The sequence below is a fragment of the Solea senegalensis genome, linkage group LG9 (genome assembly GCF_019176455.1).
Source record: "Solea senegalensis isolate Sse05_10M linkage group LG9, IFAPA_SoseM_1, whole genome shotgun sequence".
Lineage (NCBI taxonomy): Eukaryota > Metazoa > Chordata > Actinopteri > Pleuronectiformes > Soleidae > Solea > Solea senegalensis.
In genome coordinates this window covers 13633667-13652419 of record NC_058029.1, presented here as the reverse complement: position 1 = coordinate 13652419, position 18753 = coordinate 13633667, and the positions used below count along the sequence as shown (strand labels likewise).

The following is an 18753-nucleotide window of genomic DNA, read 5'->3' as shown; positions in this document are numbered from 1 at the left end:
TCTCTCTCGCTCCCTCTTCCCCCTGTCTTTCTCTGACTGGCTTTTTTCCCTGTGAATGCACAGATAAACAATATATTCTGTGAATGTAACATAGCTGTCTAAATAGTCTAAATCTGGGCTTATTATTTCTGCCGTTAACATGATACCCTAGTTTGCTACGCTTCCACCGGCAACCTTATGGTTGTACTAAAATGAAGTATAAAGTAATCATTCGTCACACACAAATGCCATATATTTGTGCAACATTTCATAGATGCAGAGTAACAGAGTCAGTGCTTACACCAGCATTTTTGCTTGTTTGTTTTAACAGTTTTTGTTAGTTTCCCAGGATGTCAGTAACATCGGATTACAATATGCACATTATATGTATACAGTATATACAAAAAGGGGAATTAGTACAAAATATTTAATTGTAAAATTACACTTGAAAGGCCTAACCATCCCGCCCAACACATACATATATGGATGCAGGCAAATGTTGCAGAATATTCAAGGAAAGAAATGATATACAGTTGAAAAAAAGTCACCATTTTCTTATTAGCCATCATTAATTATATTAATTATAACAATAATCATGACAAAACAGTTCCAATACAGATAATTGGTCAGCTTTGGTGTTTGTAGCTGTTTACTGTTAACATTGACTTGATAGCCCAGGTACAGTATATTATTAAAGGATTTTTAAACCTAATAGCCTCATGGGTGCCCCAGATTTCTCAGACGTTGCTCAACTACAGTAGTTGGATCCTAAAAGCATATGTTGCATTTGTTGAGCATATATCTGCTTCCTGAAAATCATATATGAGCTAATAATTGTGGGTTTGTCACAAAGAGCAGCACCATTCACATTACACACGTCGATATGATGATCCATTGTTGATGATGGGTATTTAACATGACAATAGATTGATCGATTATTAATTGATTTCTAAAGGAATTGTCAAATGTTTTGAGTATAATAGAGTAATAGTAATTAATAACGATTTTCAGATTTATTTTGTTTTAAATGCGAATATTTTATTTAGTTGTAGCCTTAATGTCAAGGCCTCAATGCAGTTTTAAATGAAATATCTTAGCTAATTAGCTCTCCTAAGCCCATTCAGATGTTAAATGGGGCCATTTAAGATTCAGTAACATTGATTGTCTCTATTGGGTTTCACTTGGCCTTGAGTTGAAAAGTAAACACTTGTAAACTCATACACAGTTAAGGGGATGCTAAGATGGTGCCAGTTGCTGTGGGCTTACTTTGCATGCATTTTTCATGTAGTTTAGACAAGGAGTTTGTCTGCCCATGTGCTTAATGTGAATTCAGTGCCACACACTTTTCAACGCGTGACAGCATTGAGATACAGTGCCAGGACCTTGTCTAATGCGCTCCAGGCAGTGTGGTTTTGATGCAATTTCTGACCTGCTGGATCGCCCCAGCCCCTTCCCCCACTGCTGCAGCTGAGATTTTACCTGATTTACAAGTAAAGCACTGGAGTAAGGGATGGAGATCATTGCACTAGAAGAAGGGTCGACTGGAGGGTTTGGGGTGGAGAATGAGGGGGTTGGGGTGGGCACATAGCCAAACAGAGCATTGTGGCTTTACCAGTGGAGAGGGGATAGTGGGGGAAGGCATAGAGTGACAGCAAGGGAGACAGAGAGAGAGGGGAGGAAGTTTTTTCTTTTTGAGGGGGGGTCAGAGTTGGAGGGGGGATTGAATGGCATGGTGTGAAAGACAGGTTTCCAGGCCAGACTTGAGCTGCAGGAAATTATTTATGAGCATGAACAAGATGATGCTTCTGCTGCCGATGAAGAAAAAAATTGCGTGTGTGTGTGTGTGTGCGTGCCGGAAAAAGAGGCGTGACCAGTATTACAGTGTTATAAGCCAAGGGGCAGAAGGTAGAAATCCCCTACACACACACAGGTTTGTGCAGCTATTCTAATCGGAACACTGCATGTTCCTAAACTTGAATTTAAAATACCTTTCTAATCTTAGCTAATCTAAATTAAGCAGTTCCTCAGAAATGAGATTCGGCCTCATTAGACCCGGTGTTGATACCCATGAAGACTACTTGTCCGGTCAGTCAGTTTTTATGCCATAAAGGTCCTTAAGAGGTAACAAATATAAGTACGTACACACACACACCACCAGCGGTGAGCCTATTAATGATTTATCACTATCTTCCACAAAGGAATGGAGAACAGAGAGGGACGCTGTCTAAACAGTCATGGGTCCTAGCCTTGTGTCTCTAATGTAGGATGTGACCACTTCACACACACACACGCACACACACATATGCATTGTCCAAGTGCAAGCGGTTGTATAATATAATAAAATAAGTAAACATGTTATTGATTGAATACTGATTTACACGTTTTTAAAATAAATTAGTGACACAGTGTTTATGCACCGAAAATCGAGGGGAAGTTGACAACACACTGCATGTGTGGGTTTTTGCATCCCATCAGATTGTATTCTGTACTGCATTTGACTCCCTGCAGCTCTATTTCCTGGGTTGTGTCCTTGTTTTGTTTGCTAGTTGGCATGTTACTGCACAAGTTTTCATCTCTCTGCTGCTCTTTCGTCGCTCTGTGTCTTTTTGAACCTGTACTTGTTGCTCTTTCTGTTGTTTTGTCCACATCTCTTCCTCTTTCGTCACGCCTCACTGTCTGCCTGTTAGCCGGTTAATCAGACTGTCTGTCTCTCCCTTTGAGTGTGGTTATTAGTGGTGTTAGATGTGCTGTGTGAGGCTGATAGATGAGTGCCTGTTTCTGCCATAGGGGCTCATTCAAAACCAGGTGCGCTGGCTTCTAAAGGACTTCAATTACAGAGGAAAACCACATCAGACATGTGAACACACACACTTGTGCACACACAGACATACACAAAAATCCTGTGTCACTTCATGTGATGTAGTTTTTGTTGATGTATATCTCTTTCTATTTGAGACTCAGAGGCCAGGTGCAAACATGTTGGGATATAAAACTCATCTACTGATCAGCACTTGAAGATTGGATTTTATTTTTCCATAGCCGCCAAGCTTTAAACTCTTTTCATCTGAAAACAAAGGTTTTTTCCCATTTTTTTTTTTTAGCTTGAGGTTCAAAGTTGCCTAAATCATTTCTGTCAACTCTAAGCTGTAAAATAAGGGAGACTTTAATTGTCACAATTGTCAGTGAGCCAGTACATCCTGTTGAAACCTGACGAAAATAATGGAAATCTTGTTTAAACTGGATAAATCAATGGGACAACGTAAAGGGAGCTACATGATTTTAAAAATTGCCAAATTAAATTTTAGGAAATCTTAATTGAAAACTGCAGAGACAGAGATCAACAACAGCAATCTCACAAACTAAACTTCATACTCAAGACTTCTAAAGGTTATGTATTTATTTAGATTTTTTTTTACCTTTGACACAACTAATTAACTATGTTAATAAATATATACTGTATATTTTTTAAATGTAGAATGCAAAGGAAAAAAGACCAAGGGAACAGTTTCAATAACTAGTTCAATAACTATTCACGTTTTTTGATCAAACATCCTAAACCTCACCATATGTCCTGACATTAGAGAGTTAGCTCGATACGGTTTTACCAAACATACTGTTCATATGCTGGAAACAAATAGCCTTAATGAGCCACTGTACTAGCTTCAGGGTGTGATTCCAGTAAAATGATTCAGACAGGTTGGGACATGTTTTAAACATCCATGCCATCATTTTCCAGTTTAAAGTTTTTATTGACTTTTCTTTTAATGGTTTTTAGTCTTAGTTTTAAGTCAAATATCTAGTTAGCTAATGGCTGCATTGTGGTTCACTCTTTCAACAGAATGGATCGACACTGGTGAGCCTAACTTACCAAAGCGATACCATGTTTAAAACCAAACACCTAACTATTCTCTTTCCTGTCATCATCAGCTCATGCTAGAAGTTGTGGCATGGGGAAGGAAAGACAAAACTGTGATTATGTCATTTCCATGGCGTCAGGTTAAATTATGGATTTACACACCAACTTGGATTAGCCATGTGTGTTAAGAAAATAACATCTCACATGACCTTGTAGCCAAAATATTGGGGAAGCCATTGCAGCAAAAATAAAATAAAATTTCTTTAAAGTCGGCTTTCTGCAGATGTGAGGTTCAAGTAGGACACTGAGTATAATATAATGAGCGTGAGAACTTGTTTCTCCCACCCAGAGAAATTATAATGAGAATAACTTACTCTTTCCTCTGTCTCCTGCATTTCTCTCTCTGCATCATAATGATGGAGTTTTTTGCATGGACTACTTGTCTCTCACCACATGTAAGGGGAGCTCTCTCTCTCTCTCTCTCTCTCTCTCTCTCTCCCTCTCCCTCTCCCTCTCTCTCGCTCTCTCTCGCTCTCTCTCTCCTTCAGTCTCCCCTTTCTCTTTTTTCTCTATGTAGTTCCTGGCAGGGCTACAGTCTATTAAATACACAGCCAGTGGGTGCTCCCCCGTGGGCTCATTAGTGAGCTGGCCCGCACAGCCTAGGGAATGCTGGAACAGACCATTGTACTGCTTCCCAGAGGGGTGCCAGAGGATTCATTATGTTGATGTGCTACGTAGTCGGTGTTGAATACATTATGTGATGTTGTTGGATTAATTGGCAGGTTATTTAAGCCATCCGTTATGATTAGAGTTCCCCTGTGGTTGCAAAAGACGTGTCTTTAAATTCTGTTAAATGTTAAATAACTGTGCATTACAGCGCGACCATTGATGGATTGTGTTTTTACAGACCTAAAACCACTTCAATCACTTTGGTCAGGACACCAGGTTTCTACTGGATAGGAAAGCCTTTATCTTACTGTTTTGGAATAGTGCATATCTAGGCAGTGATTGATGTAACTGTTTTTGTGAAAGAGAAAGTGAAAAAAGCAAAGGACCTGAGAGTCAGCCATGTCAACTTTGTGGTCAGTTTGAATTAATGCCTGCTATAACAACTTTCTGGCCACATCACCTCATAGCAGAAGTGTTTCTAATCATTATCTATAGAAACTTTTCAAACTATTCAGCCTAATCCACATAATCCTCACCAACTGTACGTGAACTGAATTATACTGCAACAGTGTGGAACGTTTTAAGAAAAAGGGAGAGCAAGAATTAGAAGAAGGGCCATTTAAAATGCACAGTCTAGGGGAGAGGTATTGCTTGGGTCTAGTATAGATCACAATTCAAGCTATTTGTTGTATTACAAAAATAAATGTTAGATTCTGTACTTTTTCAGTTTCATTTCTTAAAGTTTTGTGTCCTGTGTATGCTATTGCCCAGCGCAGTGTGAAATTCTTAAATTATGCCACATTCTGTCACCTGGTCCCTGATAAACTGCCACCATGGGATATTTGTTTAAGATGCTGTTATGAACTGTTACCACAAAATATCATTAGTTGAGGTTTATAAAAAGGCTCTATTATATTACATTAAATCTAGGGAGTGTAGAGTCTAAGTGATGTAACATAGTGAAACACGAACAATAACCTGACAGAGGCAATCACTTCTGTTCCACTTCCTGTCTCTCTTCACAATGACTTTCCTGGAAAAAAAACTAATTTCCTCAGCCACAGAGATTTCATTAGTCTGGCTCCATTGTCTGAACACAAACAACTATTCTCTACTGAGGGAAAGGTGTGTGGATACATGCAATATAAGCATATATACACACACACACACACACACACACACAACAGTTTCACACTAACTCATCCATGCTCACACATACTGACACGCAACCTCCCCCCGTTCTTGTGTGGAGGTGACACTGACAAACCAATCTAGTTGTGATTGTGTTTGTGATTGCATACGTTCTATGTTCATTTGTGCCCATTGCTGTTTCAGTTACTGAGCTTTGATTTTGTAACTTAATGAACCAGAGGATATGTTACTGCACATGGCACTATTAAATTATAAACAACAACAAGAAAACATTTTGTACACAGAGCAATTGGATGGGCTCTGGTGTTAGGATACATGTTTGTTCACACTTACACCGTAGTATTTATTTACATATTAAAGACACCCACCACTTGGCCGTTCAAATATTAAGTAGTTGCCATGGGGCTTTTGTTTGCACCCTAGAGGCTTTTCAGCATATCCTGTAGTACAGAAGTGTCTATGTCTACATTGCCTCTATGCATGTTTCTTAATGTTCCCACTGGTTATTCGGTTATTCTTTGCTCTTCTATGCTAAGAAGGGTCACTAGACTATGAAGGGGCACTGGAGTCAAAGTCATAATGTACTTTACATTGCATCAATATGATTCCATGTGGGCAGACAGCACGCATTTATTTCTGTGTATAAAGATGCTTCTCAATCTTAGAGTTTGTCAATATTAACTTAAAATATTTCATTCAGTACTCATCACAATTATTTATGGTTACTCTGCCATAGTGAAGATAAATGATCTAAATATGTTTGTGTGACTGTCTTACAGGACGACCCCGTAGTTCATCACATGGTTGCACATACCATAGAGAACCTCTCAACCATCGTTTCTGTGTCATCCCACCACCTGTTTACATCAGAGATGGGCTCCGCCCTGTGGTTCCTGTTCACTCACTCCACTGTGGAGGCCGTCAGGGTCACTGCCGTCTCGGTTAGTTCATACACAAGCAAAACAAAAACACCCACTTACTCACACAGTCATCTACTGAAGTATCTGTGACGGAATATGTAATATGGGTGCAATGGTTCAGCAGGGCCACGACTCAGTCATGGCTTTTGTTTGGTTTTTGCTGCACATTAGAGAGACAAAAGAAAACAAGTTTTGATGATGATATATGATTCATATATGAAATAAAAAGTGAAAAATACCTTCGGTATAGCTGCAAATTATATATATTATATCAATACAAACATCAACTGCAATTTTGTTCTTGTTTTCTTTCCAAAATAAACAAACTAAATTCTTGCTAATGCAATTCTGCATTATTCACAACATAGAGTGCGACATGAATTCAGGCTATAATGGCTTTATTTGTCAGGTTCCTCTGCAAACACTCGAAAAGATCAGTTTGTCAACATCTGCTGCAGTAACAATGTCCTGAAATTTTTCTGAATTTGTTTGAAATTTCTTTTTTCTGTTCAGTCTGATGCTTTTCCACATTGCATTGTACCTCAATGATATGAGAACAGCAGCTTGGAGGTGAATTTATGTGAATGAGCACATCCTTCACTGTTTGGAGAGTTTGGGGCGTAGGAGTCACACACACGGACAGCAAAAATATGGCAGTACAGTTACACATGGATAATGGACAGTTAAATCTGAAAGCTAAAAGTTTATATTTTGTGACCGCTAATGAAAAACTCTTCTGACCAACTTCAGATAATGAAAATAAATTCATTTCTAAAAAGGACAAATAGTGACTCAATGCAAAGCTGTCAACTTTGCTTTACCCAAATATTTCAAAGATTTCTATGTGTATTAATTAAATTATCAAAGACAATTCAATTGTTGGAATTGTTGAGTATAATTCATTTGTAAATCATGCAATAGGTAGAATTACAAAGATTTACTGCTCCATATTGTCTTTTTGGAAATTGCTCCTTTTTGCAAGTTATTAACAGCTTAACTTCAGCAAAGTCATGTACAACAAGGGGGAAACACACAATCCTCACTACCTGTGTGTGCATGCATGTGTATATATATATATCTCTCTGTCTTTATGTCTCCAGTCTCTTTCTAGGCTAACCCGTGTGGTCCCTGCAGTCTTCTTGGCAGTGATTGACACATGTGGCCCTGCGGCCATCTTGGAGGGTGTGGGTGGAGCAGGGGCCAGGGTCCAGCAGCACTTGCTCACTGCTATAGCCACTGCCTTAGTTACTTCACGCATTCAAACTCATCACTTCACACAGACCAAGGTATGTGAATAATATCTTTCATACCTGCTAAGAACATATAAAAGAGTGTATGTAAAAATGAAAAACCCAAGCATTTCAACGCGCAGAAGAAAGCCAGATGCATATAATCCCATTGTTTTACAGCTCTAGTGTATAGCTTCTTTTACAAGAGCATGGCAGCTTCTACCCCCGACCTCTTTGCCCCTCCTCTCTTCCACACACACACACATAGAGACGGCTCTTTTTTTTTTCTACGGTGCTTTGGTACCATTATTTTTTCAGACTGCATCTAGGAAACTTGGAGCTGTGTGGTGCAGTGAACAGCATTAACTATGTTTGGCAAATGCAAGCAGTTGTTTAGGGAGCGCTTGATTGTCTTTGCGTTTTGTTGGCAGAATATGGATTTTCAATTATGCGAGAAGCCAAAATCGTGATTTAATTAAAATATGATTATGAAGTGAACATCCAGGTTTATTTTTGTCCAGGTTTAGCTGTGCAGTAATGTTACCACAGATACCAAACTAAACTCTTGCTATATTGAGAAAAATAGAGAGTCATGTGGAGCTGTTAGGCCTAATCAGCATTGCGTGAACTCATTTGACAATGGTTTGAATGTAGCTGACATTTGTTTATGTTTAAAAGTTATACATTTCTCTTGTACTGCTACAGACACATTTTATAGATCTGGTGGCGACATCGGTGCAGAGCAAGGCTTGGTGGATATATTGTTTAACATTTATGTTGGAATTTTTACTAACGAAGACTGTAGACACTACATCATGACAACAAACAGAACTACCAAGTTTCAAAAACTCCATGACTCCATCTCTCTCTCTCGCTCTCTTTCTCTCTTTCTCTCTTCCATACATAACACAAACTGATGCTGAACTGTGCACAAACTAATTTGTCAGGAATTACTTTTTTAATGTTTCAGAAGACAGCCCATGCAGTGTGCATGTGAAGTGCTAATCATGGTAAGGCAGAGGGCTAAAATTGATTGGAAGGTTTTTCTATCGAGTCGAACATTGGTAATTGACTGAACTGACTTTGTTTGCATTGAACATTTCCAATTTAACACCAGAATACAGACATATTTCTTTAACTCTACTCTAATTATACACTGATATGCATTCTCCCCCTCAACCCACACTCACCCCCTCTCTCCTAGGCACAAAGACAGGCAGTCCAAGAGTTTGTTTACACAAAACTCTGTCTGTTAATGTGTGTGCATGTGCGGACACACACACACACTGTTTTGTAGAGTGTGTCAGTATTTGGGCTAATTGCCTGAATGAAAGCACTGCAGCCTTCTACTTCAGCAAAGCATTATGGGTAGTGGGGAGGGACTTATCAGCTAGACACACACAGTACCGGGCTTTGAAATTAATTAACATGGTGTGTCACGCCATAGAAACACACACATATGCACACTCCCTCACAAAGTCACACATGGATGGACACACACCGTCTGTGGTGTATGGTGTTGGTGATAATGGTAATGTCTGCTGGCCAGTCTCACATTCACTCCAACCAGTTACAGCCAGAGTGTATGTCTGCCAGCTGCATGTTTGTGTAATAATGAGTCTGAGCTGATTAAGTTTTTGTCCTGATAGTTTTTCCATATTTTCAGAAAATTATGTTTTTTATCTTAAAGAAATTATTACGTTGAATGCTTTAATTGCATACTTTATTCAGACAAAATACAGTCAAAATATTTTTAATAAGATAAACACATAACTGTACAGTGAAAACCGTTTTCTCTTCTTATCTTTCTAATCCTTCTTGCCTCATATGTAAACATTTAAGCATTACTTTGCAGTTGAGCGTGATTTATCAGTTGGCTGATGGAACAGAAATGAACCAATCACAGATATATCAGTATTGGCGTCTAATCTAATATGACCTTTTGTTAACAGAGATTCAGAAAAAGGAAGAATACAAGAATCTAATTTTTGTCAGTACTGGATCATTTTAGTCACTAAAATTGATATTGGCATCAAATCCCTGAGTCCAATTTCAACCTGGCTTTACTTTGCAATGTTTTTCTGTCTGTGATCCACATACATTCAGGAAGACTGACTTGATTAATTTGTGTTTGTGTCTTGTAGGACTTGGTGTTGAAGGTGCTGCACTGTCTTGAGAGTCCATCCAAAGTAACAAGAGCCAAAGCAATACTGCTACTGCTGCTACTAATACAGGACAACTCACAGATATTGCTGTACTGCTGTCAACACAGGTGAATACACACTAATGCACACAGACATGCCGTCACACACTCAGGCAGGTGAAAGTGAAAGACATATTAATAACATGCTTTGTTCTCTGCCACATTTGTTTTATTTTAGCTCTCATTTGTTCACTTGGTTTCATTTCCTGTCTTAAGTCTTTACAAACAGCTCTAAGGGTTACGTAACAGTTTATATAAAAGTTATTGGTATGGTAATCATCAAGTTCTGTCTGTGTGCTCCTAATATGTATTTGGTCTGCACAGTCAGATGTTCTGCAAGAATCCAGTGTTTGAGCCGTCCTGTCTGTCATTTAATTTTAATTAATAATATTAATGTGTTGCAATATGAATATATAATGTATAATATGTTAAACACAGTAAATTAATAATAATAAATAACTCAATAATGATCAGTAATCATAAAAAAAACATACATTGTCAGTTTTCATCTATTTCGAACGCAGTACATAACATAAGGACACCGAGGGTGAGGGTGATGTCTCTTTTTTACTGTTATCTTACCATATAGCTCAGTGTGCCCTCTTTCTGCCTGACTGTTTTGAGATTTGGACCAGTGAAGCCTTCTCATAACTCCAGTCAGTCTGTCAAACCACTGGTTAATTAGTTTCTCCGGAATGTAGTTGCCCATGTTCACACATCGAGTGAACTATTGGAGAACAAATACATAGCATTTGTGAATTCCATACCAGGGTGGGATTTCTCCTTTAATTATTTAGCTGCAGCTTTCAGTGTGTGTTGTCTTCCCAACAATTAAATTCCCTCTGTAGAGCTTGGTGGGCCAAACCCATAATTTGTGTTATTCATTGTGAATGTACTGTATGTCATTTCTGCTGCTAGGGGTTTCTCAAAGGACCTAGTCTGATGATGTTGGGACGCAATGTGGGATCATGGGAATTGTTGTCTTGTTTATAGGAATGGTTTCCTTTGTCTAATACAGTACTGATATCAGAACCTTTAAAGCGTGTTGCCTGTGTGTAGTGAAGAATTCACGCCATATTTAGTGTTTGTGGATCACACCGGTTTTTGCCTTTTCTTTTTCTTATATCCAATCTGGTCTGCTGAGCATTGTCTCAGCTTATCTCGACTTGATTGGCAGTGAGTAGTTGTAAACTGATAACAGAAAAGACAGCACACTATCTAATAGTTTGGAATATATTTTCCTTCCTTAATCTGACGTTTCATAAGAGGTTTACTCCAGAAGTTTTGGCAGAGATGTGTAAAACGGGTTATGTCCTTAAAAGACAACTGAAATCTAATGAATTGAATAGAAATATGGTTTTCTATGGATTTGAAGTGAGTTGGGACCAATTAACTACATTATTAATGAAGTAGGAAACAAAGTTTCATAGTTTTTAGATATTTTATATACTTTAAAGAAATTACACAGTATGTGGTTCCAGCCAAGCCAAGAGTCCCAGAGTCATTCATAGTGGCGAGCTATGACTTATTGATTGCAGAGGAGAAGAGATGGCACACTCAGCAGAAAACTGCTAACATAACCGATTGTTGTTTTTTTTCCTTGGCATGCTGGCAAACGTAATCTCCACAGACATCTCTCAAAGCACACAATATGCAGTAAGCTTTTCAGTAGTATTTGTATTGACGGTCATTATGAGCTTTCTTGTGTCAGTGCAGTCAAATTTACAGATTCGCCTCGGTTAAATCGCTGTTATCCATCAGCCAGTGAGGCTGGCTGCTGTATTTTCATCGCACTGGGGAGCTGCTGACAGGAAGCCGGCTCTGACCAAAGAGAAGGCCAAATGGTCAGTGTCGTTGGGTGGACTGACTCTACCAAAAGCATCAGTAGTGCTCACATCTCTCACTTTTAATGAGGATTCCCAGTTAGACTACATTCACATTAATGACTTAGTCGACCCCTCACCTACACTGAGCCACAGCAGCAGATCATTTCCGACCAGGCATGTATCAAGTGCAGTTCCTGTATTTCAGATTTACTTACTCTGGGGCACATTCAAGGATGACAGTTTTAAGTGGCCAGAAAGAAATGTGTGTCTTTTTTAATTACAACAAAACATGTTGAACATATTACACGTTGTGCTGATTTAGGGCTGGGAAATACTGCTTACAAATGCTGGATATTTTATAACACCCTGCTATACGCTATGTATCTCAAGTTCTCAACATATCTAGATATAAAGATGGACACAGGCTTTTCATAAAAAGTTTTTGTTTTCTTTGTGCTTCTCACAGAACAGTGTATTTACATACTTAAGAAACAATGCCCATATTCTGCTGTATCACAAATAATCAGGGTTAAAATTAAAAAAGGAATTGTTAACTGATATTTCATATGTCCTTTTATATTAATCTTTTACTCTGAATAGTTAATATCATAGATTAGTGCTGCAGCTAACAAGTATTTTCATAATAGATTCATCTGTTTGATTATTGTCCTGATAATTGATAAGTTATTTAGTCCTTAAAATATCCTAGGACAAATCTCAGACAATATCTTCATGTTCTAATATTGATGTATTACCCATCCCTTTGCTTAGTCAAATATATATTTGATAATAATAGTAACTCAATAGGGCCCTTACACACTACCTAATTAAACCAATAAACACAATTTGCAGGCTAAGGTTAACCATGAAGTGATTCATCTTTAAGGAGAAATTACACTCAGTAGAGTTTTGTGTTATTTAAAGCAGCCTGCTTTTAGACGGGGGACATTCTTTATAAGAATGCTGCCTGTTGTTGGCAAGACACATGCTTTGTGTGACCTCTGTGATAACTAGCACAGCAGCTGTGGGAATTGTAATATAAATGTACATACCCTGGACATTCAGTCTATAATGCTTCATGTTGTAGCATTAGTGGAACTTCAGACACTTCATCAGAGCTAGTTGTCCTGTGTTTCACCCCACTCTAACTTGCAGTGCAGCTGTGGTTGTTGCATTGCTCATATGTTCAGATGCATATTCATGATCTCTATACAGAATATATATATGTACATATACATACATACACCCAGTTCCCCTGTTAATTTATGACCACTTGGTTTTTCAGTTTGAAACAGATGCCCTAGATTACTGACATATGGATTATTATAACTGTCTCTACTCTCCCTCTCTCCCTTCATTCCTTCTGTCTTTTTTCTCTAAGTTTTTCTTTTCAAAGAAATGCTTGAAGCTCTTTCTCTGTCTCAGACTATTTTCCTCCTTTTCCACAAATGCTGTCTTAAATTGCACTCCAGACAGATTAAATTTCAATTAAAAGAGCATGGGTAAGGTTAATTTGAACAGGGTTTGGTGACACCGCCAGCAGTTTTCCTAATTATTTGAAATCACCAAAAATACATCGACAGTCTTAAAAGATTTTATTACCTTTGTCCACACAATTCTGAAAAAAAAAAACCCTGAAAAAAATGACCTTCAAGATGTCATTATGTATAATTAACTTGCTTTGAGTGTGGTGCTTAAAAGTAATAAAGTGACCTTGTCTCAGCTGAAAATAATTAAAATACATTGGTTGTTTTTTGATTGCATTTAGTGGTGTGACTAACAATATAAATGTTTTTGATTTGATCAGTAAAAATCAGATTTAGTCATCTGTTAGCATGTGTTTTTTATTATTTCCTTTTAAGAACAATGTGTTACAGTAGATTACTTCCTGTGCACCTTCCATCTGAACACTATAAATAAAGAATTATAATGTAAAGAATTATACTTCCAACATACATATTGCGGGCCACACGGTGGTGTAGTGGTTAGCACTCTCGCCTTGCAGCGAGAAGACCCGGGTTCGAGCCCCGGTTGGAACAAGGGCCTTTCTGCATGGAGTTTGCATGTTCTCCCCGTGTGTGCGTGGGTTCTCTCTGGGTACTCCGGCTTCCTCCCACAGTCCAAAAACATGCAATGTGGGGAATAGGTAAATTGGACACTCTAAATTGACCATAGGAGTGAATGTGAGAGTGAATGGTTGTTTGTCTCTAGTTGTGTGTGGCCCTGCGATGGACTGGCGAACTGTCCAGGGTGTACCCCGCCTATCGCCCGATGTAGCTGAGATTGGCACAGCACCCCCCGCGACCCTCTGGTGGAGGATAAAGCGGTTAGATGATGACTGATGACTGACATACATATTGCGCCATATCTTCTCGAAGTGTGACCCAGAAATGGTCTCTGGCTGAAAATGGGCACTCATTAGCAGGACTACCTCATTTAGCATTTTTTTGATAAGAACCTATTTCTCAACCTGAGCGACTGCCTCATGCCAGTGCATCATATGCTAGAATTTAGTAATTAATTTTGCATTCTCATATGTAGATGGGAGGATAAAACAGAACACACCCTCAATTTACACATACAGTTGTGCTCATAAGTTTACATACCCTGGGAGAATTTATGATTTATTGGCCATTCTTCAGAGAATATGAATAATAACACAAAAACCTTTCTTCCACTCATGGTTAATGGTTGGGTGAAGCTATTTATTGGCAAACAACTGTGTTTACTCTTTTTAAATCAAAATGACAAAAGAAAGTACCCAAATGACCCTGATCAAAAGTTTACATACCCCAGTGACTTTGACCTGATAACATGCACAAAAGTTGACACAAACAGGTTTGAATGGCTAATCAAGGTTCCCATCTTTTCCTGTGACCTGTTTGGTTGTAATTAGTGTGTGTATAAAAGATCAGTGAGTTTCTGGGCTTCTGACAGACCATTGCATCTTTCATCCATGTTTCAGGATTCTTAGTCATGGGGAAAGCAAAGGAATTGTCAAAGGATCTGCGAGAAAGGGTAATTGAACGGCATAAAACAGAAAAGGGGTATAGAAAGATATCCAAGGAATTGAGAGTGCCAATCAGCAGTGTTCAAACGCTGATTAAGAAGTGGAAACCAAACCGGTAGACCAGCAAAGATTTCAGCCACAACTGCCAGGAAAATTGTTCGAGATGCAAAGAAAAATCCACAAATAACTTCAGCTTGAAATACAGGACTCTCTGAAAAATTGTGGAGTGGCCATCTCAATCTCCTGACCTCAATATCATTGAGATCTCAAACGTGCAGTTCATGCAAGACAGCCCAAGAACTTACAGGAACTGGAGGCTTTTTGCCAAGAAGAATGGGCAGCTTTGCCATCTGAGAAAATAAAGAACCTTATCCACAACTACCACAAAAGACTTCAAGCTATCATTGATGTTAAAGGGGGCAATACATGGTATTAACAACTGGGGTATGTAAACTTTTGATCAGGGTCATTTGGGTACTTTCTTTTGTCATTTTGATTTAAAAAGAGTAAACACATTTGTTTGGCAATAAATAGCTTCACCCAACCTTTAACCATGAGTGGAAGAAAGGTTTTTGTGTTATCATTCATATTCGCTGAAGAATGGCCAAGAAATCATAAATTCTCCCAGGGTATGTAAACTTATGAGCACAACTGTAAGTCTGCATAATAAAGTAGTTTTTAATCTTCACTTTCTCTTCATCTCATTATCTCTGTCTGTCTGTCTTTCACTCTTACACGAAAGTATTTTCTCTCTATCTCTCTCCTCTCACTTGCTCTCCCTCTGTTCACTGTGTTAGAGCTGTCAGATTTGACCCGCCTGTCTCTCTCCCACCGAGCACACTGCCTGACTCAACCACACACACACAGACACACATCTTTCTCTCAGTCCTGCTTTCACCCAGGCACGCTGTTTAATTAGCTCCTCAGTGGTGTGAAAATGTGTGTGTGTTTGTGTTTTTGCCTGTATAAGATAGACCTATGCAGGGCTTACTGAGGAAGTGTCAGGATTGCCATTGGGAGTGGAGTGAGATGACTCTCAACAGACACAGTCTTGCAGTCACACACATACAGAATGGGCCACGTGTAGGTCAGGTGGGTGTAAGTACTTTGTAAAGCTCCCATAGTGACTGACAGAGAGGTGGTAAATTTCTCTCTTTATTTAGCAATCTGGAAAGATGGCTGCAAGACTAACAGAGGATCTCAAGCAGAGATACAAATAAGCAGACAGCATGCAAGCATAGAGCTGGGTAGAGAGGCAGACTGGATAACAACACACATATTTGCACAGTTGATGGAAAGTTAGACTTTTTTATTTATAAAAACATACATTGTGTTTGAGGGTTATGTCAACACTAAATTCAACACATTAATGTAAATAGTATCATTTTGTGATGACATTGTGTACAAATATTCACGCTGCTTTGAGGATTAAACTTCCAGCACCACAGTGACTCTGTGCAGACGTGGTATTAACATCCTTCCTCAGTGATGATAAGTACAGGTCTGAATCTTCCCAACACATCCTAAATGTATGGATACATTTGTCTACAGTCCTGAGCTGCCTGAATTCAATCCACTCTCAGGAAGGAAAAAACATTCAGCAGTTGACAGGATAAGTGCTTCTTTTCCCCACCCGTCCAGGCACTGCAGCTGTATACACACAAATGCTCCCTCAATCAGGTCTCATTACTTAAGCTTGACAGCACCAAAGGATGCAGCATACAAATAATGTTATGTCATTTCTGTTCACAAAGAATATACGGAGGTGGAATAACAAAAACAAGCAGCATAATTGTATGCACTGCAGCTTTAAACTGACACTAATTAGAGCGTAATGTAATGAAACACCAAAAGCAGCCAGTCTGAAAACATCTGACATTTTTGAAACATTGACTCATTGGTAATACGTCCACATACAGATCTTAAAATAACTAACTTTTTCTTTTTAATGTCTTGTAATACACATTTGTCTCTTTCTCTTTAGAATTGTCATGTACCTAGAGAGAGACCTGTGCAGGGCCACACCTCTCAAAGCAAACCCCAGCCAGTCAGGATACCTGTCTCAGTGTCTGGACTTACTGATTGGACATCTGTGTAGCACTGCACCACTCATACTGGGTAAAGACACAATAACACTCGTGCACACAAGGAGCGCAAAAGCAAGAGAACAAATACCCCTCTACATGGTAGAACCTATATATATTTTGTGATCCTGTAAGACCATTCATAGAAAATCTTAAATCTTATTATTTCAGCAGTGGTGGGAAACAGTAAAGAAAACTGTCAAATCATGTTTAAAATGATCTCACTTTCATCCTCTCTCATCTTACCTTGACCTCTGTGCTCTTTATAGGTGATGTCTTAGGTGCATTGAGAGACGTGATTGGGAGAAGACACCCATCTACAGCTCAGAGCAGACAGCTTAAACTCACCTTACCCACACTTTCTCTAGTGCTGGAACTTATTTCATCACAGGTATTTAGGACTGCAACAAACATTTTTCACTTCTCAATATTATTACTATAGATAACTTACCAGTACCTAACATCAGAATTGAGCACTGCCTCGTCACTCTATTTTCCAAGTCAATTAATTTCATATTTTTCATATTTCATTCAATATTTTCAGTGTGTCTATTGAAAAACATTTTAGTCATCCCATCACCACTTGTTGTTTACTGGTGTGACTGACACTTTGTCTTCTCTCAGGTTTTTCGGTCTAAAGTTGTTACTGAAGACTTTCTGGCTCAAACTGGATTGCTCCTTGTAAGTGTATAGATAATGTGTTGAAAATGTTAGATAGGGTCTTCATTTGTGACCACACAGTAAATAAGTTAGAATTTTTAATTCATGTGTAATTTTGACACTCTTTCTCTCAGAACTATGTCTCTTCCATAGAGTCCAATGAAACAAACCTGGCCAGTGCTGTGGGTGAGTTACCTTTACTACAATGACAACACATTCATCCCTTCAGTCTATAGGTGCCTGTGCAAAGAACAATGGAACAAATGCATCCCTGCTCGTCATTAGTCATTTTTATGGTTTGTCTATCTCATTTTTTTGTCTCCTCCATGGAGTCTATCATGTTACACAGCCATGTTCCCACAGTTGGTCACAACAGATAAACCAAACTCTGGCTCTGAAGTGTCCTTTTCAATTTTGTGGCCGTCATAGGTTCTCCCAGGCTTGAAATGGGAGGCTGAAGCATGAAGAATTTTCAGTGCTTACATTCCCCTTATTGCCCACAAGAAATCAAGTATCAGGTGTTTGCGATGTACACACTCAACGCAGGTTTAATATGTGTAAGATGAGGTGAGAAACAGCCTGCAGGAAAGACGAGGAAGAAGAAGAAGATGACAAGTTCAGACTAGGAAATCAGCCAATGCATCTGGAATGGCTGAGGGGTATCTATATTATCAATATGGATGGTTTAATATACATTTTTCTACTATACTGATATTACAACCTTAAGTATCTACAAATAGTCCAATACAGTTTATACTTTGAACTACTAAGCTTTTAAGAACACTTTTGTGCTGATGCATTAGCACCCAGCCATTATTCTGTTCCTATAAAAAAGAAATACAAACCCATAACAGGACTCTCTTAGAGTCGCCACAGACTTTCTACAGTCTGTGATAAGTAAAGTATTTATGTGATACAGGGTTGTTTTTAAACTAGGTAACCAGTATACTTGCTACGATGGACTACAGTACATCACTTGCATACACACCTGTCCAAAATTAAGATCGACTCAGAAAAGAAATGTTGTGAATACAATGTGACCTGTCCAGCATCATACAGGAGATTAACATTACAATTTCTAAAGAAATAATAATTTTATTGGGGACCCATTGAATTTCCCTGGGACCCATACAAATCAGCACATGTGGATCCCGGGACTCACGAC

The 18753-nt window shown here is 38.7% G+C and overlaps 1 protein-coding gene across 8 annotated transcripts in view; it reads left to right on the top strand.

Annotated features, from left to right (window-relative positions):
* Positions 1-18753, top strand: part of ulk4 (unc-51 like kinase 4) — a 75305-nt gene that overhangs the window by 16918 nt on the left and 39634 nt on the right. For all 8 annotated transcript variants that reach the window (XR_006361060.1, XM_044034759.1, XM_044034758.1 and 5 more), the window contains 7 exons: positions 6436-6597; positions 7677-7862; positions 9950-10077; positions 16829-16962; positions 17198-17319; positions 17553-17609; positions 17723-17774. Coding sequence is in view for 7 of the 8 variants with exons in the window: in XM_044034759.1 (XP_043890694.1) it covers positions 6436-6597; positions 7677-7862; positions 9950-10077; positions 16829-16962; positions 17198-17319; positions 17553-17609; positions 17723-17774 (841 nt within the window). In the remaining variant the exon portion in view is untranslated. The remainder of the gene's footprint in view (positions 1-6435; positions 6598-7676; positions 7863-9949; positions 10078-16828; positions 16963-17197; positions 17320-17552; positions 17610-17722; positions 17775-18753) is intronic.